The sequence below is a fragment of the Phragmites australis genome, chromosome 18 (assembly GCF_958298935.1).
Source record: "Phragmites australis chromosome 18, lpPhrAust1.1, whole genome shotgun sequence".
Taxonomy (NCBI): Eukaryota; Viridiplantae; Streptophyta; class Magnoliopsida; order Poales; family Poaceae; genus Phragmites; species Phragmites australis.
This window is the reverse complement of record NC_084938.1, coordinates 6,838,035-6,859,923: the sequence shown is the minus strand read 5'-3', so window position 1 is coordinate 6,859,923 and position 21,889 is coordinate 6,838,035. Positions and strand designations below refer to the sequence as shown.

Below are 21,889 nucleotides of genomic sequence, written 5' to 3'. Positions count from 1 at the left end.
CAAGTACATGAGAGAACCTATCACCTGTGAATATTTTAGCTGCTCTTTCCCATGGCCTACATTTTTCTTCAGCTTAGCATTTGGATCATAGGGCGTGGCTATAGCCTTATAATCTACCATTCCAAATGTGTAAGCACCTTGTCCACATAATGAGATTGACTTAAAGTTATCCCGTTCTCGTCCTTTAGTAGCTTGATGTTAAGAATTACATCAGCCTCTCCTAGATCCTTCATATCGAAATTCTGAGATAGAGAAGACTTAGTTTGGTTAATCATTTCAAATTTGTCCCAAACAACAATACGTCATCCACGTATAAACACAGAATGACACCTCATCTCCCACATAGCGATAATACACGCACTTATTGGCTTCATTAACACAGAAGCCGACCAAGGTCAGTGTAGTATCAAACTTTCCATGCCACTGCTTAGCGGCCTGTTTGAGACCACACAAGGATTTAATTAACCTACATACTCTACTCTCTTGTCTTGTTACCACAAACCTATCTGGCTGCTACATATAGATCTCATTATACAACTCTCCATTAAGAAAAGTGGTCTTGACATCCATCTAATGTACATGGAGGTTATGCGAAGCTACCAGTGCTAAGAGCACACAAATAGTAGGCAATCTGGCAACAGGAGAATATGTATCGAAGTAGTCATCTCCTTCCTATTGCGTAAAAGCTTTAGCCACTAATTGGGCATTGCACTTTTCTATAGTAACATCGGGTCTGTGCTTTCTCTTAAAGATCCATTTGCAACTGACTAGCTTGCAGCCAACTGGAAGGTATGCTAACTCCTAGGTTCCGTTCGTGATGATTGAATCCATCTCACTATGGACTGTTTGCTTCCAGCACTCTGCTTCTGGAGAAGAGTATGCCTCTGAAAGATTTCATGGTTCATCATCCACGATAAAAGGTGACAAAGTCATCTCCGAGTGATTTTTTAGTTCTTTGTCTCTTGCTCCTCCTAAGTTCCAATTCAGGAACTGTGTCACTGACACTATGAGGAACAGAGTCATCAACTAAAAGATCATAGGTAAAAACTTTCTTTTCTCGCATGGGAAAGATGTGCTCAAAGAACATCGCATACTGAGACTCAGAATGGACCACTAAGATTCTATAGGCGGTACTCTGGTGTGCATACCCCAGAAAGACATAGTCGATAGTCTTTGGTCCTAATTTTCTTTTCTTCGACAATGAAACATTTACTTTTGCTAAATAGCCCCAAGTGCGAAGAAGGGACATATTCGGTTTCCTCCCCTTCCATCCTTCATAAGGGCGAGGAGCGATCTTGTTCAGGATATAGTTAACTGTGAGAATAGTCTCACCCCACCATGAGTTAGCCATACTAGAACTTTATAACAGGGCGTTAACCAAGTCACAAATTGTTCGGTTCTTTCTCTCAGCTGCTCCATTGGCCTGTGGTGAGTATGGTGGTGTAAACTCATGCATTATGCCACTTTCTTTATAGAACTTGGAGAAATTCCTAGGAATATATTCCCCACCTCTGTCAGAACTCAGTCTCTTTATTATCTTCCCTAGCTGGTTTTCCACCTCGAACTTATAGATCTTAAAGTATTCTAATGCTTCATCTTTTGTTCTAAGCAAGTAGATATAGCAGAACCTAGTAGCATCATCTGTAAGAGTAAAGAAGTATCTTTTGCCACCTTTGGTTAATATTCCATTCATCACACAGGTCAGAATGGATCAGCTCAAGTGACGAGGTGCTTCTCCCCTCGACCGAGAGAAATGGTTTACGGGGCTGCTTAGCTTGCGCACACACCCCGCACTTATGGCTCTTGTCATAATTATATGAAGGAATAAGATCCATCTTGCTCAAACACACAATTGTTTCATTATTAACATGACACACGTGAGAATGTCATATATCAATGTTCTTATTAGAATACGAAAAGTAGAAAATGTTTGCAGAACTATCAAGAATATAGATGTGGAACATGCCTCTGCAATCATAACATTTCCTACAAACGACCAACACCTGGTCAACACTACTTTATTTGACTCGAAGACTAACTTTATTCCTTGTCAGAACAACATCAATCCGCTAAGTAGATTGCGGGTCATGGCAAGCACAAACAGTACGTCCTTCAGGACAAGAGTCATGCCAGAAGTCAGCTTCAGGCTCACTTGTCCTACTCTGCGTACGGCTGCCGAGACCCCGTTCCCCATCAGTACGGATCACCCATCTGCGCCCTGGAGAGAAGTAAAACATGTTTGATTAGCACAAGTATACCTGGTTGCACCTGTATCAACCCACCAACTTACTAGTGAATTTATCATAAAGGCCGCAGATACATACCCACTAGTAGAGTTGCCTTTGCCGATATCATAGGCCGTCGCAACTGCCGCATGCACTTGGGCTATGGTTGCCTTCTGCTGCTCCGGTGTTGGCTCCTTGCCCTTATGGTCGTGACATTTGTTGGCTTTATGATCCAACCCGCTGTAGACGTATTAGACAATCTCGAACTTCTTCTTCTTCTTCTTCATAGCATTAGCCTTCGGTCCAAAAAAACCAGGCTTGGTTTTTTCTTTCTTCACATTCTTCCTAGGATGATTCTTGTGCTTGACAAGGTTAGCTGCTTTAGACTTCTCCTTGACATTTATAGCAGCAATGAGCTCATTAAGAGTCAATCGCTGCTTTAAGTACCGACGTGCAGTGACAAAGTCATGCCAAGAAGTAGATAGCTTGGCCAGAATGGCATTAACTTGAAAACTCTTTGGGAGGACACAGCCGTACTGGCCTAAGTCTTGCACGATCAGCTACAGCTCATGGATTTGTTCTATGACTGATCTGCCATCTCCCATACCAAAGTTCAGGTAGCTTGCCACCATGAAGGACTCATTGCTATTGTCGCTTTCAACATACTTTTCATTTAGCTATGTCCACACCTTCTACGCTTCTCCGAACCCCACGTAGACGCCGAAGAGCCTATTCGATAGGACGGCCAAAAGACGTGCTAGGGAAAAGGCATTAGCCTTCTCCCAGTGGGCCCTTAACGCGTCAAGATGCGTTCTTTCAACCTCGTCTTGCACGGCTTCCACCGGAGGGGTGGGCGGCTCTTCGGTGATGACCCAGAAAAGTCCGAGCTCCATCAACCATAGCCTCGTCTAGGCCTGCTAGTACTTAAAGCTGGTTCCATCAAAGCTCTCAGCCTTAATCGCGTTCGAGGACGACATTGGTAGGGCAGAAGAGCTAGAACTAGCCATCACTGAAGCACTAGGTTTTCTGGATTGTTGTAATATATGCGATAAAAAGAACATAAATATCATCCCACCAGCATAATGATAAGATCAGAACATAGATATTTCTTTACACATGATATGAAAATAAATAAACTGTAAGGTCACATTAATAGTTATATACAACATGAGTACCTCAAAGAGCTGACAATAAGAACAAAATTGGTGTAAAATTACTCTCAGATTATGAATGACAATTGGCCCCAAGATATTAGATGTCTTGCCCCCTAATTGTTCTGTTGAACACATCATTGATCGGACAATTACCTAAGTTCTAAACTAGTAAGTATAGCCTGGACACAGTTCAAAAATCTTCTTGGATAGTACTATTATGACCAACAAGTTGCACAAAACTGAACCAAAATAGCAAAAGACAGAGACTAGCAAAGCTAAATGACTAAATCAATACCAGCATTTAGAAATCGGACTATATCACCAGAACAAAATAGGTAGCCCTTTGATAGCCAACTACCGATGTTCCTCGGTGCACAAGCAGATATCAGACTATATCACGAAAACAAGTATCCAGGGTTACCAAACACATGACTATACACTATTGTACTTAGATAATGTGCCCAACCTCAGTTCAACTACTCATCATAAATCAACAATCCACAAGCAACTTACTGTCCAGAGAAAGAGAGAGAGCAAAACTCACAGTGAAACACGCTCAAATGCATGAAGAAGAGAGGCTAGGCACGACTCACTAGACGCTGTCCCAAAAAACCTAGCACCTACCGTTGCCAGTGACGTGAAGATCGGAGATACAAAGCCAACCGCACTGCAACAACACGTGCGGGCGAGCCTAGGCGACACAACGCCGGCTCCAACACCACCAACTCCCTCCTGCAGTTCTCCAAGCCGAGAAGGAAGATGAACCCCACGCTCAACCACACACCAGATAGGAAGAAGGTCAACCAAAACAGAGAGATGTCACACATTTCCTTTTGCCAACCGAGAAGAGAGCTCGTGAAGATATAGAATCCCTCACCAGTCGCACGACCCCCAATGAGGGCTCCATCAACCGAATTTGGTTGGGTCTCCTGATCCCCGACGCCGCTCGATCTAATCCCCATGGTGCAAAGAGGATCCAGCGGATAGTAGAGACCCTAGCCTTGCCATGGACGTGCGCATGAGTACGAGAATCCCGGGAGCAACCGTTCCGTCGCCACCACAAGCCAGGACCGATTGGTCCCAAAAAGACCCCATTCAACCCTAAGCTCCCCCAGCTAAAGAAGGAGCAAACCGGCAGGCCTAGGCTGAAACCATCTTAGGCCAAATGAAGAGGAGCTCACCTGGTTGTCCCAAAAACAAAATTTCAATATGAAAATTCATGTAAGTAACAGCAAGATTTGCATATAACCGACAAATTCCTTATGTATAGTTTCTTCACACAAGTACACTACATTTTTTTTTGGCGCAATGGCAACAGCAACATAAATATACAACTGAAATACACAAAATTCTTACAGTCCGATGCCCTAAACCATTTCTCTCCCAGTGTCCTAGATGACTTGTTAGTTGTTATACTCTGTACCTACATTATCCTCGCCGCCGCACTGAAGTGTCCAAGATTCAACAGGAAACCGAACCACCTCAACCAACTTATCTGCACCTGTCTTCTCTGCACACCACAATTCCTCCATGTCTTTGCCTTCTGCAAAACTCCAGATTTCTCTCAGAAAGAGACATCACTGAAGAGAGAGAGAGAGATAGAGTGAGAGAGTGGTATATATCCCGAGGAGGAGGGTGAGGTGAGGCGAAGGGGAGAGGGGGAGCACAAGCCCACCTCCCATTCCCGTCCCCCTATCCTATGGATAGAGCCACCGCGACAGCCGTAGACATCCTCGTCATGATCCCATCGCCTTCGCCTTCGCCTTTGTAGCACCGCCTCCTCAGCCACCCGCCCCCTGTTTGTTGGCCCCTGGGTTCTTGGATCGGATTGGATCCCCATCCGCCCGTTTCCTGGAAGAGAGATGGCCGAAATGGCCGTGACCGTCGCCGCCGCCGCCGGGACGCTCCGACCGTGCACCGGCGTGTCGCAGGCGGCGCCGGGTGGGCGCCGTGCTGTGGGTCTGGCTCTGTGGCGGCCTCTTGCTCCGGCGGCGCCCGCTAAGCTGAGGTGAGGGGATTGGCCAAGATTCTCCTTTTCTTTTGGGTGCGTGCATTCCATTTGGAGCCTTTGTTTAGTATTCTGTTGTGGTACGATATTTCAAAGGCTTGACATTTTTTTTAGAATTTATTATACCTTGTGCTTTTGGAATGCTACTACATAATCTAGTTTTGTTCTGAATCTTTCAATTGGCATCATGCTGGTATAACTTGATGCTCAGATTCATTTATTTTGTTTGAGTTGTAGAATATATTACTTATTATTGGTTTAACTAATCATGAAGAGTTAGAAAAGTGTACAGTTTTTTGTGATCATATTCTGGTTCCTCTGGATGATATTTTAGTTGATTGGTCAATGGTGGTCGTAATTGGTGAAGCCATGACTGTGCTCAGGAGCCTGACTGCTTGTTATAGCTCTATGAGCTATTTGGTGTAAATATTGACATTTCATTTCGCAATTTGAATGCGGACTAAAGAGTTATGGACGTAAACCATAAAGTAATCAGGGGATGTCTGCTACAGTATGTCATGCTTGCACAATTTCTCTGATGAAACAGAGCGAAGAAATGCTATAGTCTGATTCATCTAGCTGTTTCTTGGTTGAAATTGAACTCTGTTCTTTTCTTTCTTTTTTATTTTATTTCTTGAAGCAAGGCTACAAAGAACCTGTTTCACTTCGCAATGGTCATTTAACTTATTTTTCTATTCTTAGATTTGTGAACTTATGGATTAGAGCTCCCTCTGCTGATAAAGTGTAGAGGGGAGCATATTTTTTGCTTGTCTTGCAAATCATTGGTCCTTTGAGTTGCAACATAATGTAGCTTTACAATTTTCATTTGTCATTATCCTGTGCTATTGTTCAATGAACATGTGTTTCATTTTCTTGCTACTATATCAAGGTCCAGAAGTCACTTTGACAACATGCTTAGCAGTCTCTCTGCTGATAAGCTTTTTAAGTCTTTCAGTATTGTGCAAAATGGCAAATTGGTGTAAAAAATAGCGCAGTCTGAGAACAATCAGCAGTCAAGCCATTCACCCTTGAACTGTACTTATACTTATATTTTTTCCTTAAGGATTTGACAAGATATTATTATTATCTTGTCAACGTGTGGTAGTAAACATTCACCTGCTTAATATTATGTATTTAACAAATTTTAAGTTATAAAGTCTGTTGAGTCCATTCATAGTGACAACTGACAAGTAGGTATCTGATAGGAATTCTGGGTGTCCCGAAATTGCATGGGAATACATATTATTGGCTTTTATTATAATGGAAAGCAATAGTTAGGGGACCATCGCTGCGGTCTGTGAAAAAGAATGCAAAAATATTCTGTTGGATGTTCATACTGTAGTTGTTCATTTGTTATTCTATCTTTTACAAAGTCATAATCTTCCTATTTAGAACTCGTCCAGTATATTTTTATCTTTCTTTCTGCAGTGTTTACAACTGATCTTTTCCTCTCTGTAGATTGTCCTCTCCAGCTGTGAGGGTCCCCAGGGCTGCTTCCCCTGCGGCTGTTGAGGTATATAGCATAGGTTAACAAAAAATATTGGATGAACTTGCATGTTCAACCACATATACTTTGGTTAGCAGGATGGGAGCAACACTGATACAGTCCCTATCCCGAAAGTTATAATAGATCAAGACTCAGATCCGGATGCAACCATTGTAGAAATAACCTTGGGTGACCGTCTTGGTGATCTTCTTGATACAGTATGTTGTTAACTTTAAATTCTCATTAACATTTCCCCGATCTTAGATTTATGAGAAATATGCTTTATTTAACGTCAGATGAGTGCCCTGAAGAACTTGGGGCTAAATGTCGTCAAAGCAAGTGTCTGCCTTGATTCTTCCGGCAAGCATAACAAGTTTTCGATAACAAAATCGTAAGTGGATCTTTCTTATGCTATTTCATGAGATATGTAAAACTCAGTGTGAGGAATCTCTGGTATAAGTTTAATCTCCCACTTGCAACAGAATACGACATCTTTCTTAATTGCACTTTTCTGTATCCATCAGTTCTTGCCTAGAATGAGTGACAGGAATACTCTACAGGTCCACTGGCCGCAAAATTGATGATCCAGAGTTGCTAGAAGCAGTACGACTTACGATTATTAACACCATGATACAGTACCATCCAGTAATTGCCTTCAGCTCTGTCCTCTCTCTTTTTTCATTGCTTTTTTAAATTTTAAATGTAAAATTTTACTAAGGGAAACCTATTTGCTGTTTATTTGGTACCAGGAAGCTAGCAGTCAATTGGCTATGGGTGCAACTTTTGGGCCAGAACCCCCTACGGAGCAGGTATTTGCTTCAATTTATTAGTAATTCAGTTACTCACATTTTTTTGGTGCATGAAATCTTGAAGAACTGAAAACATCTTGATGCCTATACAAGAGGCTCCCTAAACCATCATATTTATCTATATCTATAATGAGAAAGAAAGAGCACATAAAGGTGTACCAATCAATCGTTTTTGTAGTAAACCTCTTTGCTATGATTGTCTTAGTTGGCAGTTTTTTAATCTCTGTTTTATTGGTGCACATAACCATGTAAAAAGTTCTTATGCTAAACATGGACTTTTCCCACTATCATCTTTTATCTAGATCTGTGGAATAGGCTTGAGTGAACTCCACATGGTACAATGATCATGAAATTTCTGCCAAATGTAGCATCAGAATTATTTCTCATCGTTGATTGTGCTGAAGATTTGTAAATCCTCTATGTGTATAAATGTTGTTCACTTGTAAATTGACAGGTTGATGTGGACATAGCAACTCACATAGATATCTATGATGATGGCCCTGAAAGAAGGTATAACGTCTTTCCTACCTGGTGCAATGACATGTTATTGATCTAGAAGCAACCTAAGGCCCTGTTTGTTTGGGCTTTTTCTTCTCAGAAGCTAAAAATCCAAACAAACAGCCTGCTTTTGTTGTGGCTGTGGTTTCTGAGAAGCAAAAACAGTCTTCACTACTACATAAGCCACATAAGCCAGAAGCAGTCTTTTGCTGGCTTCTACCAATAGTAGGCTTCTAGAGAAGCAACGCCTTGTAAAAGCCCATACAAACAGGGCCTAAGTGCATGTTCATGTGCCGACCTAGTATTAGCTTTCATTAATGTATTTGCCATCTGGAATGGTTATGATCAGATTTTGCCTTGAAGATTTTGAATAAAAAATACATTGCCTATATCCATTCATTTAAGATGCATCGTGCTTTGCTTCTTGACCCACTGCAGTTAGGTCAATGGACATGCTGGATTATTTGAAAATTGCCTTCTCTATAATATCTCTTTGATTTGGTCTCTTATATTGTTCGTTTCAGCTTACTTGTGGTGGAAACAGCAGACCGTCCAGGGTTACTGGTAGATTTTGTTAAGATCATCGCTGACATCAACATCACTGTCCAATCTGGAGAATTTGACACTGAGGTGAAACCAGTTGTTCCTTATATATCGGAACTATTCCTCTCCTGACATTTTGTATCTTGTAGGGGCTACTAGCTAAAGCAAAATTCCATGTCAGTTATAGGGGCAAACCCCTGATCAAGGGTTTGCAACAGGTAAAGCTTACAACATCCATTCTTTGGCCACCTGATGCTCATCAAACTCATGTCAGTACGGCATTTTGTACCCTTGTTCTGATTTATCTTATTTCTTCAGGTTCTTGTTAATAGCCTGCGCTATTTCTTGAGAAGGCCGACAACAGAGGAGGCCAGCTTCTAGACAGATGACCATGAAGGTCCCCACCTTTCAGCCATTCACTTAATTTATGAGATGGATTCACATGAATCGGATACTATCATCATAGTTGTTGTTGAAATACGCATAATAACTTCTTAAATATGGAGGGGGTATCGTATGGCGCTACACCAATTTAAGCAATTTTTCATTTGAAGGCATGGCATCTTCTGTATCAACTGCAGAAGCCTAGCCATACGTGCTATTGCGATTCTTAATCATGTAACACATGATTATTTTGCTACCTGGGATGCATGTTTGGTGATCAATAAGATGGAAAATTGTGGGGGCCATCATCCAATGTTTGGATGGAATAACGTGGTTGTATTGTGCATTCCATTTTCCGATTAATGAAGTAACAGATAATAATCTTGTTGTGGTTAGCACTCTGACAAAATCGTGTAGTGACTAGTCCAAAGGTTTGGCAACCGTCTTGTGGCTAATGGTGAAATTATATATTAGGTAATTTTATTGTGGTTTTTTGTTTCTAAATTTTAAGAATGACTGGTATACAACTGCATTATGTAAAAAAACACAATAGAGTATTTCGAAAAAAATTGCCCAGGTCACGTCAATGTTAAACAAACCACATTTTGCTTGCTTCGGTATGATGTGCAAATATGTTTTGATCTCACTTGTTGGTGCACATTGGGGGGGGGGGGGGAAATCCGCATGCATTCGATTTGATCTCAAAAGGTTACTGTTTCATGGCATCTTTCGAACAAAGGAGTATACATAGGGATAGGAAACACACATGGTTTTTTGATAGGAGTATAAGTAAAAGAAGAATGTAAAGCTCATGAAAAAGTTACAGGAGTGAATGTTTGAATGAAACGCAGAGAAGACACGAGGTTTTATTTTAATAATATTATTTTATTGGAAAATTAAAAAATAATAGTTAAATTTATAAACTATAAGAATAGATACCTATCGATATACGAAGTGCCGACAAGCGACTTCTCTGACTTGTTGATACTCCGCGTGCCGACTTTCTATATGATATTAAGTCTAGGGTTCTGTCAGTATTCCGCGTGTCGACATGTCATATGTTTCGCAAATAGTATTCATAACTTTTTGATATGATCTTGGATGAAGATGATTTTATATAAAAATTATAGCTCTCAATGAAATCTATAACTTTTTAGTTAAACACATTTTCATTTAAATTTGTTTAGATGCCCAAAAGGTGGTTAGAAGTTATAGATCTAGTTTTTCAAATCTAAAATTTACAACCATTTTTTGGGCATCTAAACAGATTTAAATGGAAAAGTGTTCAAATGAAAGTTGCTGAGCTCATCGAGAGTTATAATTTAATATAAAGATTATTTCCATCAGAAATCATATTAAAAAGTTATGAATTTTTCTTTAAATATCGTTTGCGAGACATATGACATGTCGGCATGCGGAGTGCCACCTCTTGGTACACTGTCACATAGGATGTCGATATGTGGAGTACCGATAGATATATATATTCTTTTAATTTTGTGAATTTAACTATTATTTTTATAATTTTCCAAAAATACTATTATTGAAAAAAAAAATCAGAAGACACTGGAGGGGGAACAGGTGTGTGTGAGAGAGAAGGGGGAACTTTTTTTTTTGAGGCCGTGGGATCCGGATATATTCAACTAAATACGGTTCTAGCCCTAAGAAATGCAACTAGATCCTAAGTAAGCCAAGTTCCCCAACCCATCCTCGGCTCGCAAACCAATCTCGCGCCTTAGCCCCATTTAGCGCACCTTAACTTAAGTCTTTCTTGCATCGCAAATATTTTTTAAATTTTATGTATACATGATTTTTTGAAGGACTTAAAATTTTAGATATTCTGCCACAATTTACCTCCAACCACATAAATTTCCGTAACAAGCTCCAGAATCCACAATATGTTGCTTTTATAAAGTTTGGCCAAAGCTTTTTTAACATGAAGGAAGTACAAATTTTGATCTCTGTATCAACATGACATCAATGATAGAGTTTTTTTTATTTTTTCAATTAAAAATTTAAATAAATAGATTCCTCGTGAAAAACATTGCAAAACTAGACGCCTATCGTCCTCTTATGGGGCGGTTAGGTAAGCAGTCCCACAGATCCTTACCGCTCTTTCATGGGACGGGTAGGCTTACAGCCCTGCAAAGCGCGGTAAGCTACAGTATATGAACAGTAAATGTCGGTGAACAATACTCCGATGTTCAATTTCACTTCTATCTTCTATATTCAAAATAGTGATGTTCTGTTACTCAAAAAATTCTAAAAACTTTTGTACGTGTTTCATAATTCATATGAAATCCATTTTAATTGAATTCACCCAAAAATCCTGTGTATAATTTAAACTAAAATTCTACAAAAAAGGCTACTTTTATAACTTCTAGCAATTGTTAGGGCCTCAAATAAATTTCTAAAAATCTGGTAAAATTCACTAATATTCTTCTTATGTGATGTAATAATTTCTAAAATTATTTTCAGCCCTATATTATATGGTAAAAAGGTGGATTCCTTTGTAATGCACCATTTATATGTATTTTTATAATTTCATGTGATATTCTTCTTTTAACTTAATTTGAATTCAAACATATATAAACCTAGTGCTAAAAATAATTTTAGAAATTATCACATCACATAAGAAGAATATTAGTGAATTTTACAAGATTTTTAGAAATTTATTTGAGGCCCTAACAATTGCTAAAAGTTATAAAAGTAGCCTTTTTTTTGGAGAATTTTAGTTTAAATTCTACATAGGATTTTTGGGTGAATTCAATTAAAATGGGTTGCATATGAATTATGGAACACGTATAAAAAGTTTTAGAATTTTTGGAGCAACAGAACATCACTGTTTTAAATAGAAAAGATAGAAGTGAAATTAACTTTGGAGTACTGTTCGCCGACATTTACTGTTCACATGGGTCCGTGGCTTTCAGCGGTGGGAAGAGCCTGAGAGGGGTGGTTTTTAGTTTTGTAATTTTTTTACGAGGAATTTATTTATTTAAATTTTTAATTGAAAAAATATAAAAATAAAAAAAGCTCTCAATGATATATGTAATGGCGGATTTTAGTGAAGATCAGGTTGGGCCATAGCCCTTCTAGCTTTTTTTTGTTAGTACCTAATATGTAGTAGTTAATTTGGTCCATGCACTAGTGGCCCTCACTGCTTTAGATGGGTTTCCTTTCGGAGCTGGCCCATACTGTCTACGCATGAACAGCTAGCAAGTGCCAATGCACTAGCTATCTTTCTCCAAATTGAAGTCCTTTTCAATGAGAAAAAGATAGGTAATATCTTTGGCTCCCTGTGACGTTTCCTTCAATCCCCGCCACTGAATATATATAACCAAATTATAATTGTGAGCACCTGTTTTAATTCTAAAACTCAAATCTGATGAATAGGTTCCACCAAAGTACCCTAGCTAATTACACCAAAACTCTGTTTATTTTAGGCTGTTTCTAGCTTCCGCTTCTGTCAGAAGCCCAGAAACCTAAACAAATGAGTTTGTTGAAAAGTGGTTTCTGAAGAAACTAGAAGTCTGCTTCTGAGGAAATAAACTAGAAGCTAAGAAGTTAGCTAAGAATAGCTTTTATGAGAAATAGTGTGCTGAGAAGCTAAAAATTTATTGTAAATTCAACAGCTAAAATCTAAAAGCAGCTTTTCAAAAAAGCAAAAGTACAATTTTTCAGAGAAGCCAAAAGCTCAGACAAACAGACTAATTCTTAAAGCGTTGAACAACACCTCGGCTTGGACCAGCTGATTCTGCAACCAATCGCAGCACCTTATCCTCGTGCGATCACGATCGTGTTCGACCCGCGCGGCGCAAGATGTGATTCCAGCACTAGGAGATGTCATCGTTCGGGCAGCCGCAGGAGAGCGCCGCTCCTCCGCTGTGCGTCGGCTTCTTCGGGAGCCCGACCACCCTCGACATGTGCTCCGTCTGCTACAAGAAGCATGGTCCCGATGTCAGCAGTGAGCCGGGTGCCGTGTCCGTGCCCAAAGCCGTCGCACGATCCACCGTCGCAGTGGAAGCTAAGCTGGCGGTGGCAGCCGCCGCCGCCACCGTGTCGTCCTCCACGTCCCAGGTGGCGGCGACGAAGGCGTGTCCGAATCGTTGTGCGATGTGCCTGAAGAAGATCAGGCTGACAGGGTTCACGTGTCGCTGCAGGTCCACCTTCAGTGGGAGCCACGGCCACCGCTACACGGAGGAGAAGGGAGAGAAGCTGCCTGACAACAGATGTCAACTAGTTGATCTTATCATGTTTGAGAGCATGAGCATGCATATGTATTTGTTTCTCCTTTTTCGTACTATCAAAGATGTCATTAGTGTGGTAATAGAGGTGTGAGGGTACGACTCTACTCGTCTAGGTTTAAATCATAGTGTCTACTATTTATGTACATATGAATATTTTTAGCGGTATTATTTATACACGTATGATAAGGACGTACTCACGTGTATAAGAACGTGGTGTGCATGTGTAGTGGTATGTGCGTGCGCAAATCACCTTGTAATCGGAAAAAAAAGATGGCATGTGCAACACACCTCACAACCAAAATTAATAAATTGTACAAATTAATGAAACCTTTGTTTTATATAGTTGCGAGCTGAAATTTGGGAGTAGGGGTGGAGCAGTGGAGGACAGCCGGTGGATGGTGTCACAGCGGGGGCAAGCAAAGATGGTTCGGCAGCACTTGTAGATCCAGAGGCAAGAGTGCTATCAAAGACCGGTGGAGGACGGTTCGTGAAACAAACATCCAACCAAAATATAGGTGACAAGGAGACGACTTCTTTAGCACATCACTGCAACTCTCTTCTTATTTTTGACTAATTTAGAAATATACTATACACTGTGACAAATTAGGCATATGCTAGTTTGCAGCACCTCCCAAATGGTAAACTAAACTGTAATAATTAACAAAAGTAATAACAAAGCCAAGCCTACTCTCCTCCCAGCGCCATTAGCAAGGCAGCCGAGGACGGAGACGGACGGACACTGCGAATTCAGTTACAGGCGACGACAACACCGTCGATCCGCTTGGCGCCGCCACTGAAAATGCGCAGCGGGCTCGAAAGCGGCGGCGTCTGTCGAATCCGGTTAATCATACGGTGTAGTGCTGCTGGATGCCTTCCATGTCGAGGCCCTTGAGCTTCACCACCGACTCCATCTGCCCCTTGAGCGTGCTCAGTTCCCGCAGCCTGCATCATCAACACAGCAATGGCGGCAATCCAAGATGCCGGTCAGGTTGCCGCGCGCGGCGCGGACTCACAGCCCACACAGTGTTCAGCAGCAGCGATCATACCTTGCGACCTCGGCGCGGCGCTTGGCCTGCTCGGCGATCTCCGACAGCTCCCTGTAGCTGCTGCGCTCGTTGAGGATGCCGGCCAGCTCCGGCGTCTGCAGGCCGTGAAGAGTCCGCTGCGCCGTCGCCCACTGCGCCTCCCGCTCCTCGCGGCCGTAGTCCTTCTTCCTCGTGAACGCGATCTTGTTCTCGAACAGCGTGTCCCACGCCTTGCCGCTCAGCGCGTACCGGATGCCGAACTTGAACAGGTCGAGGGGCAGGAAGGTGACGACGCTGTAGAGCCAGATCACGCCGGCCCAGCCCCACCCGATGCCATGGATGTGCGCGAACCCAAAGTCGGCGTACACTGCCAGAAGAGTGGCAAACTGCAACAACAAAAAAGTTTTTTTTTTTCTTGGTTTCGTTCAGTGATCGATCGATGCATATATGTAGTATATATGCAAGCTCAGACGGAGCTGATGGCTTACGATCTGAGCGACGACGAAGGCGGCGCAGAGGAGGAGCCCGGGCAGCTCGCTGAAGCACCAGCTGCGGGACCGCGTCACGAAGATGAGCGCCTGGCTGATGATGCTCACCTGCAGGTACAGCGCCGACATCATCTCGTCCCGGCTGCCGTGCAGCGGCCTCACGTGGAACGTGCTCTGCCGTTCGCCGTCGTCGGGCCAGCATGAATTAAAGGCCTCAGTATCTTGCAGGGATTGGTGATCATGGAGAGAAACAGAGGATGCGTAGTTGGGTACCGAGAAGAAGTCGGTGCTCCGCATGGCCCAGAAGAAGATGACGGTCATGACGGCCAGGTAGGACCCGTACACGATCCCGGTGAAGAAGATCTCGTTGAGCTTCCAGCTGTCCGGGTGCGGGGATGGCTTCACCCGGTCCTTGGAGATCGTCATGATCGTCCCTGCATCCATTGAAATTTGAAACAAGTTGAGCTTGCCAGTGACATAGTGCAAGATTCAGAGTCTTTGAAGTTGCTACCGGAACTCACCGTCGTTGAGGATGGCGATGACCAGAATCATGAACGGTGAGAAATCAAATTTCCAGATAAGCGCAATGAGCAAGAACCCAAGCTGCAGATTGCAACCATTACATGTTTTCGGACGAGCATATAAACAGTGCTGGAGCTGGATAGGATGATCCTTCAGTCCCATGGAAAATTAACTTACCACGATACGGATTGTTATCGACACCGCGTAAATCTGAGAAATAACAAGAGCATAAAGAACAGTCAGAACTCTACCTGAAAAAAGAAACGAAGAGGCATGCTGTTTAACTAGTGTGGGTTTCAATTTGTCAGGCAGACGGTGCGTACAGTGTAATTCTTCATCCTCTGGAAGATGGCCCGGCTAGTGAGCACGGCGCTGATGATGACGCTGAGCCCCGGTTCGGTAAGCACGATGTCCGAAGCGCTCCTGGCAGCATCGGTCGAGTCGGCGACGGCGATCCCAATGTCCGCCTTCTTGAGCGCGGGCGCGTCGTTGACGCCGTCCCCGGTCATCCCGCAGATGTGCTTCCTCTCCTGCAGTTTCTTGACGATCTCGTACTTGTGCTCTGTATCAACAACACGGCAACTTCAGATTGGACAACTGAAGAAGAGTGCAATGGCAGTTGCAACCCAGTTCCTTTCGAGTTCTCACCTGGGAAGACGCCGGCGAAGCCGTCGGCCTTCTCGATCAGATCATCCACAGGCATGGAGGCAATGGATTCATCTTTGCACTGCCCGAGCAGCGCCGACGAGGGGTACATGTTCGTGCCCATGCCGAGTCTTCTCCCGGTCTCCTTGGCAATGGCAAGCTGATCACCTGCAGGTGTCAGCCTCACACTTGGTGTCAGCCTCAACACTTCACCTCTCAATCCATCTTGCAGTGACAAATGTACAAGTACTCCTAGATGATGAAAAGCAGAAGAATGTACCGGTGATCATCTTTACATTGACGCCGAGGTTGAGCGCCTTCTTGATGGTCTCGGCGCTGTCGTGCCTCGGCGGGTCGAGGAGGGGCAGCAGGGCGACGAACTGCCATGGACCGCCGGGGCTGTCCTTGCGCTTCTCCGGTACTTCCTGTCTGGCGACTGCGAGAGAACGCAGGCCGCGCTCGGCGTACTTGTCGATCACGGCGTGGACCTTGTTCTTGACATCCTCTGGGCAGTTGCAGAGGGTCAAGATCTGCTCTGGGGCGCCCTTGCTGACGCGGTGCCAGCTGCCGTCGGCGACGTCGATGTAGGTGAGCGCGGTGCGCTTGTCGACGGGGTTGAAGGGGAGGAAGTGCTTCTCCTGGATACCGGCTCTAGCCTCCATGGGGTCGGCGAGCATGCCGACCATAGCGGCGTCGATGGCGTCCTGGTTCTCGACCCTCGAGGCCCTGGCGGCGAGCAGGAGGACCTCGCCGTCGTCGACGCCCTTGACGAACTTCTCGATGAGGCCGCGGTCGACTTTGAGCTTGTTGAGGGTGAGCGTGCCTGTCTTGTCGCTGCAGAGTACGTCCATGCCGGCCATCTCCTCGATGGCGGTCATGCGCTTGGTGATGGCGCCCTGCAGAGAGAGCCGGTGGGAGCCGATGGCCATGGTGACGGAGAGCACGGTGGGCATGGCGATGGGGATGCCGCCGATGAGGAGCACCAGGAGGTTGTCGATGCCGTCGCGGTACCGGCGGTGCTGGAGGGGGTACATGACGATGACCTCGATGACGATGCCAACGGCAATGGCGGCGATGCAGAAGTTGCCGATGGCCTTGAGCACCTTCTGGAAGTGTCCGACCTGGTTGGTGCTATCGACGAGGTGCGCCGCCTTGCCGAAGAAGGTGTGCACGCCGGTGGCGATGACGACGGCGTCGATCTCGCCCTGCTTGCACGTGGAGCCCGAGTAGACGCTGTCGCCGGGGCTCTTGGTGACCGGAAGCGACTCGCCGGTGAGCGCCGACTGGTCGATCTTGAGCGGGTCGCCCTCGAGCAGGCGCGCGTCGGCCGGGACGATGTCTCCGAGCTTGATGCTGATGACGTCCCCGGGGACGAGCACCGCCGCGTCCTGCTCGCTCCAGCGGCCGTCGCGGAGCACCTTGGTCTTGGGCGCGAGGTTCGCCATGAGCGCCTCGGCCGCGCTCCCGGCGTTGCTCTCCTCCCAGTAGGAGATGGTGGAGTTGATCAGTAGCAGCGCCACGATGCCGATGAAGTCCTGCCAGTCCGGCGGCGGCGGCATGGCGAGCGCGATGGCCATGATCGCCGCCGCTTCCATCACCCACGACAGCGGGTTCCACATGAACCCCAAGAACTTGAGCAGCTTGCTCTCCTGCACGCAAAGAGCAACATTAACTGTTACACCATGCAACAAATCTCCCGACTAAACCGGACAAACCATGAGGATCGATCGATCGCCATTGCTACCTTCTTCTCCTCGAGCTTGTTGGGGCCAAAGACGGTGATGCGCGCCTGGGCCTCGTCGGAGGAGAGGCCTCCCTTGGTGCATTTGAGACTCTGGAAGACCTCCTCCACCGGGATGTTCTCCTGCCATCATCACAAAAAAAAAACCCGAAAATTAAAATACCCTGGAACTGAGACGTACGCATATCTAATCAATCGATTAGTATGTCTAGCTGAAAAAGTGTGGTGGTTGAAGATCACATGAACAGAAAAAAGGGAGAAATTAAAGTGTAATGTTTACGGATGAAAAAACTGAAAACCGCATGAATCGGCTTGCACAACCCGTGAATCAAGTAAAAAAAAGAGACGTCTTTATCGCTAGCTTCACATGAGCGAAAAAAGAGAGTTAGCAGTGTTAACTGAGCTGAGCTTGGTGATGATTATTATAGGTCAGGTATACGACTAAAAAGTTACCAGATTGGATCAATCGTACAAGGAATCCATATATTGTTCATGATGATTCTATGGTTTCCGAAAAGATCTAGATAGTTCATGATGACTTTTATGTTATCTGAAAAGGGACTGTTCATGATTTATTTCTCGAGAAGTAGCGCTTTCATGATTTGTCATCATCTAATCACTGATCATGTATTATCACACAAGTTAAGTATCTACAAGTATGTTCTCCACGATTTATCAAGTATCATTCGCAAGTTAAGAATCTAGTTACTTTTGATCAATCATATCACATGCACGTATGCAGATCTCCAACGTGTTGCAAAGAATAAACAAATCGATGATCTTGAGGAGATTGCTTTGACGAACGACTGACCCAGGATCGACCAGCCCAAAAATCAAGGAAGAAGAATGTTTTGAGTGGCACCATCATTCGACTAAGGCAAGATTGGAGACTTGGTCGTACCAGATCGACGGCTTCATTCTTGATCTCCTCCAGCCCCGCCATCTCGCTGCTGCTGTTGCTGCTGCTGCGCACGAACGCCGGCCGGCACAACCGCCGCCGGAGGACAACAACGACGAGGGGAGTGGCGGCCGGTGAGGGGAACGCAGCGAGGCAGCGCAGGGCTCCTCTTTTATAGGGAACGCGCCTGGTGGGCCCACCTCACCTAGCTACTCGGCCCTCCGTGAACGTACGGACTCTATATCCTTTTCCCATCCCGTGTTAAATGTTACGTGCGCATTAGGCAGTAGTTCCAGTTTCGATTCACGCACGAATGGTGTTTTTGTATCACGACTCCGCGATGCGATGCGTACGTGATGCTGTGACTCTGAGACGTACGTACATTTTTTTTTTACTGATGGATGGCTGTGATTCGACTTAAGCTTTATTTATTTTTTATTATGATTATGATTCAACCCAAAAGCAAAAGTAATAATAAAGTGTCATATTTTAAAAGCTGATTATCTCAATCTACAAGCTAAGTTGTAATACTAAATCCTATAGTACACCATCTGGTGGTAATGAGCTTCTTCACATAATCCAGATGATGACAATTCAAAGAAAAAATAAATAGCGCCTCAGATCATGTGCAACATGCATGGTTATTACAATGTTACATTGATGTGCATGTATGCACATGCCGATAAAATAGGAGTGACGATATACTTCAGACACCTGAAAATGGATCAAATCTTAGTCGACGAATGTGATTGGTCGATTTCCATCGCATGGTCCATATTCTTTCTTCTTCCTTTGAGCCGGATGCACTGCGCTTCATCTTCCACGCGACAGAGCGTGAGACTCCCTCGCCCTGCCGGCCTCCATCATCTTCGGCAGCGCTCTCGCCACTAGATCCGCACTCGCTGCCCCCACTGGACTAACCTGGCTCCGCCGGTCCACATCCTTGCCTCCCTCGTTGTAGTGTCACCCACCAGCCTTTCTCTGCCACCCATGGCCAATAGCATCCCTACCGTCCCGCCCCGTGCTTGCCTCCTCCGCTAGGCTAGCCTGCCGCCCGCCGACTTCCCTCTAAGCCCAACAACAAACAAATCCCTGCCGGAAAGCTGCCAACCCCATAGCTCTAACCCTGCCGCCTTCACTGTGTTCACTCTGTTGCCTAAAGAACAACACAAAATTAGGCTCATGAACTCTAGGAAGCATGATAAAATAAAGCTAGTGACTGTGGTGGACTCTTCGGATTGAAATATCAAGCGAATAAGCTCAGCAAAAAAACAACATCAAATTATCTCCGAAGTGGAAATATCCTTATAGGGTGGTCGAATCCAATCGATCAGGGTCGTATAAGTTAGTTATAGAGGATGGTCAAGTCCTTAAAAATACTTGGAATATCGACCAGCTTTGTAAGTTCTATGTATAAGTACTTAGAATATATTTTTTAGTATTCATTATCATATTAGTAATATACATCTTTGCCTATTCTCGAATGAATACCTTAAAAAAATTGAGATAAACCGTAATTCGGGAACTTATAGTGCGCACTCGGTTTTTAGGACTGCCCATCCAGGAATCCCTCCCCGATAGCCAGTCAGGTGCTTCATATATATTAGGAGTACAAAACATGCCGTGCATATCTTTTTCTACTGAGAAGGGAAGACATTTTCTTTTAGGGAATGCAGAGGTCCTTACTGGATCCCCGAGTGCCTGAAAACTTAGACGTTTTCTGCTTGGAGTTGATCCTAAGGTCGTCATGACAAACATCTCGATAAGAAATTCTGCAAACCACTGTGCATCTTGGCGTCTTTAACGGAGACGCTACCGGATGCCTCCTTCTTCTCTGCCTCAGCTGCACATTCTTCCTCCTCTATTTCCGCGTCCAAAAGATTCCAGTCCACCTCATCTTGGACCTGAGGTGTTGGGGGCTTGCCGTCTTTAACATTGATGACATGAGTCGCAACCCTTTATTCAACCCTCGTTGGAGGGGACGTCGATGACCTCCACTATTGAACTAGATTCTGTGGGATACGATGGAGGGGGTGAGGGGTGTGTACTCGGGGGTTGAGTAGTCGGGAGAAGAGGTTGTGTACTCAGGAGAAGGAGGAGAGTCCATGATCAAACTCAAGATTGATGCAACTGAGATTCGAACCTTGAAGGTTTATATAGACCAACGGTTCAGGAGGCGAGACGCCTCACCTACCGAGCTTTATATTCGGGTGCATCTGTATTATGAGTCATGAGCGCCTGAGCAATGCTCGATCATCAAAGCTGCATTTTTCAGCTGACCAACATGGATAAGGCAGACTTTGATGCAGTCGTTTACCCGTTAGGTTTTTCAGGGAATAGGAGCAGTAAAACAGATGGAGCAACGATTCCTTTGCGTTCATGATGGAGAATCTTTTTCACCACCATGCAAACTTTCTACAGCCACATTTCAACTTTTGAGCTTAGCCAGCAACGAGTCTTATCTCCCTTGTACTTGTCAAGGATAGGATAATTTTTTGGGCCGATTAGAAAACTTACCTGGATGTGACAAAGAATCCAATACTCTCCTAAGAACTCGGAGGCTTTCGAAATCCCGTGTAAGTGATCTTAGATCTAAGGAAATCCGGTTAGATATTTCATCCTAATTAGAAATCCGAGTCTACTCTACGATATGGTCAGAAAAAAAGCTTACCTTTGATGGCTATATACTTGAACCGTCGAAGCCTCACTTCACGTACTGATTGGGGGGGGGGGGGGGGGGGCTTGACGATAAATAATGGATAGTTACCGTATCTGGATTCCCCAGGGTGTCCCATAATTCTTGGAGCATATATCTATCTCTAGGAAGGGGATCTTTGAAAGAAAGAAAACTAATTGCAGGTACCTAAGGTGTCCCGTAATCGGGAAGGTCTATCTCCAAGAATATGAACAAAGAGTCCATAGGACATGCAACACCCCCATATATACGGAATAGAGGGGCCCTGCAGAGGGAGAGTTCCACAAGTCATTACAAGCCAAGGAAGGAGTCACCGATTAGATTTAGATCCATCTAGGTTGGTTACCTTCTTAATAGGCTCAAATCAAGACAAACAAGACGTAGGGTTATTATCCTCAGGGATGCCCAAACCTGTCTAAAAACCCCTGTGTATTTCTCTTGTGATTCGTCTACTCAAAGGATCCCCTATTATTCAATAGGTTTGTTAGATCAGCGATTTACCAACACTACTACATAACACAACA

General features: G+C 44.4%; 3 protein-coding genes across 5 annotated transcripts; 2 read left to right on the top strand and 1 right to left on the bottom strand.

Moving 5' to 3' along the window:
* Positions 1-5,002: 5,002 nt before the first annotated feature.
* Positions 5,003-9,412, top strand: LOC133899154 (ACT domain-containing protein DS12, chloroplastic-like). Of its 2 annotated transcripts, none has more exons than XM_062340113.1 (10): positions 5,003-5,387; positions 6,846-6,900; positions 6,972-7,091; positions 7,170-7,264; positions 7,434-7,518; positions 7,623-7,682; positions 8,137-8,192; positions 8,705-8,810; positions 8,873-8,941; positions 9,042-9,412. In XM_062340113.1, the coding sequence occupies exons 1-10, from the start codon at positions 5,242-5,244 to the stop codon at positions 9,102-9,104; spliced, it is 855 nt and encodes a 284-aa protein (XP_062196097.1). In that variant the 5' UTR covers positions 5,003-5,241; the 3' UTR covers positions 9,105-9,412. The 2 variants fall into 2 exon arrangements, with proteins under 2 accessions (XP_062196097.1, XP_062196096.1); XM_062340112.1 differs by having other exon boundaries at positions 6,969-7,091.
* A 3,369-nt stretch (positions 9,413-12,781) lies between these two features.
* On the top strand, positions 12,782-13,442 carry LOC133899153 (zinc finger A20 and AN1 domain-containing stress-associated protein 7-like). The gene has a single exon (XM_062340111.1). It carries the CDS (start codon positions 12,945-12,947, stop codon positions 13,440-13,442), a length of 498 nt encoding a protein of 165 aa, XP_062196095.1. The 5' UTR covers positions 12,782-12,944.
* Positions 13,443-13,987: 545 nt separating this feature from the next.
* Positions 13,988-18,804, bottom strand: LOC133899152 (plasma membrane ATPase-like). 2 transcript variants are annotated; one of them, XM_062340110.1, is made up of 11 exons: positions 18,674-18,804; positions 17,776-17,895; positions 16,312-17,680; positions 16,035-16,199; positions 15,710-15,948; positions 15,564-15,596; positions 15,386-15,467; positions 15,138-15,298; positions 14,865-15,038; positions 14,398-14,762; positions 13,988-14,293 (listed from the first exon to the last, which is right to left on the bottom strand). In XM_062340110.1, the coding sequence occupies exons 1-11, from the start codon at positions 18,713-18,715 to the stop codon at positions 14,197-14,199; spliced, it is 2,847 nt and encodes a 948-aa protein (XP_062196094.1). In that variant the 5' UTR covers positions 18,716-18,804; the 3' UTR covers positions 13,988-14,196. The 2 variants fall into 2 exon arrangements, with proteins under 2 accessions (XP_062196094.1, XP_062196093.1); XM_062340109.1 differs by having other exon boundaries at positions 14,865-15,298.
* Between the last annotated feature and the right edge of the window lie 3,085 nt (positions 18,805-21,889).

Coding starts and splice junctions, on each gene's coding strand:
- LOC133899154 (XM_062340112.1), top strand. CDS start 5,242: ATGGCCGAAATGGCCGTGACCGTCGCCGCCGCCGCCGGGACGCTCCGA. Junction 7,265..7,433: donor AAGTTTTCGATAACAAAATC/GTAAGTGGATCT, acceptor AATACTCTACAG/GTCCACTGGCCGCAAAATTG. Junction 8,942..9,041: donor TGATCAAGGGTTTGCAACAG/GTAAAGCTTACA, acceptor TTATTTCTTCAG/GTTCTTGTTAATAGCCTGCG.
- LOC133899152 (XM_062340109.1), bottom strand. CDS start 18,715: ATGGCGGGGCTGGAGGAGATCAAGAATGAAGCCGTCGATCTG. Junction 15,949..16,034: donor CTTCGCCGGCGTCTTCCCAG/GTGAGAACTCGA, acceptor TTGTTGATACAG/AGCACAAGTACGAGATCGTC. Junction 14,294..14,397: donor CGCCGCGCCGAGGTCGCAAG/GTATGATCGCTG, acceptor TTGATGATGCAG/GCTGCGGGAACTGAGCACGC.
- LOC133899153 (XM_062340111.1), top strand. CDS start 12,945: ATGTCATCGTTCGGGCAGCCGCAGGAGAGCGCCGCTCCTCCGCTGTGC.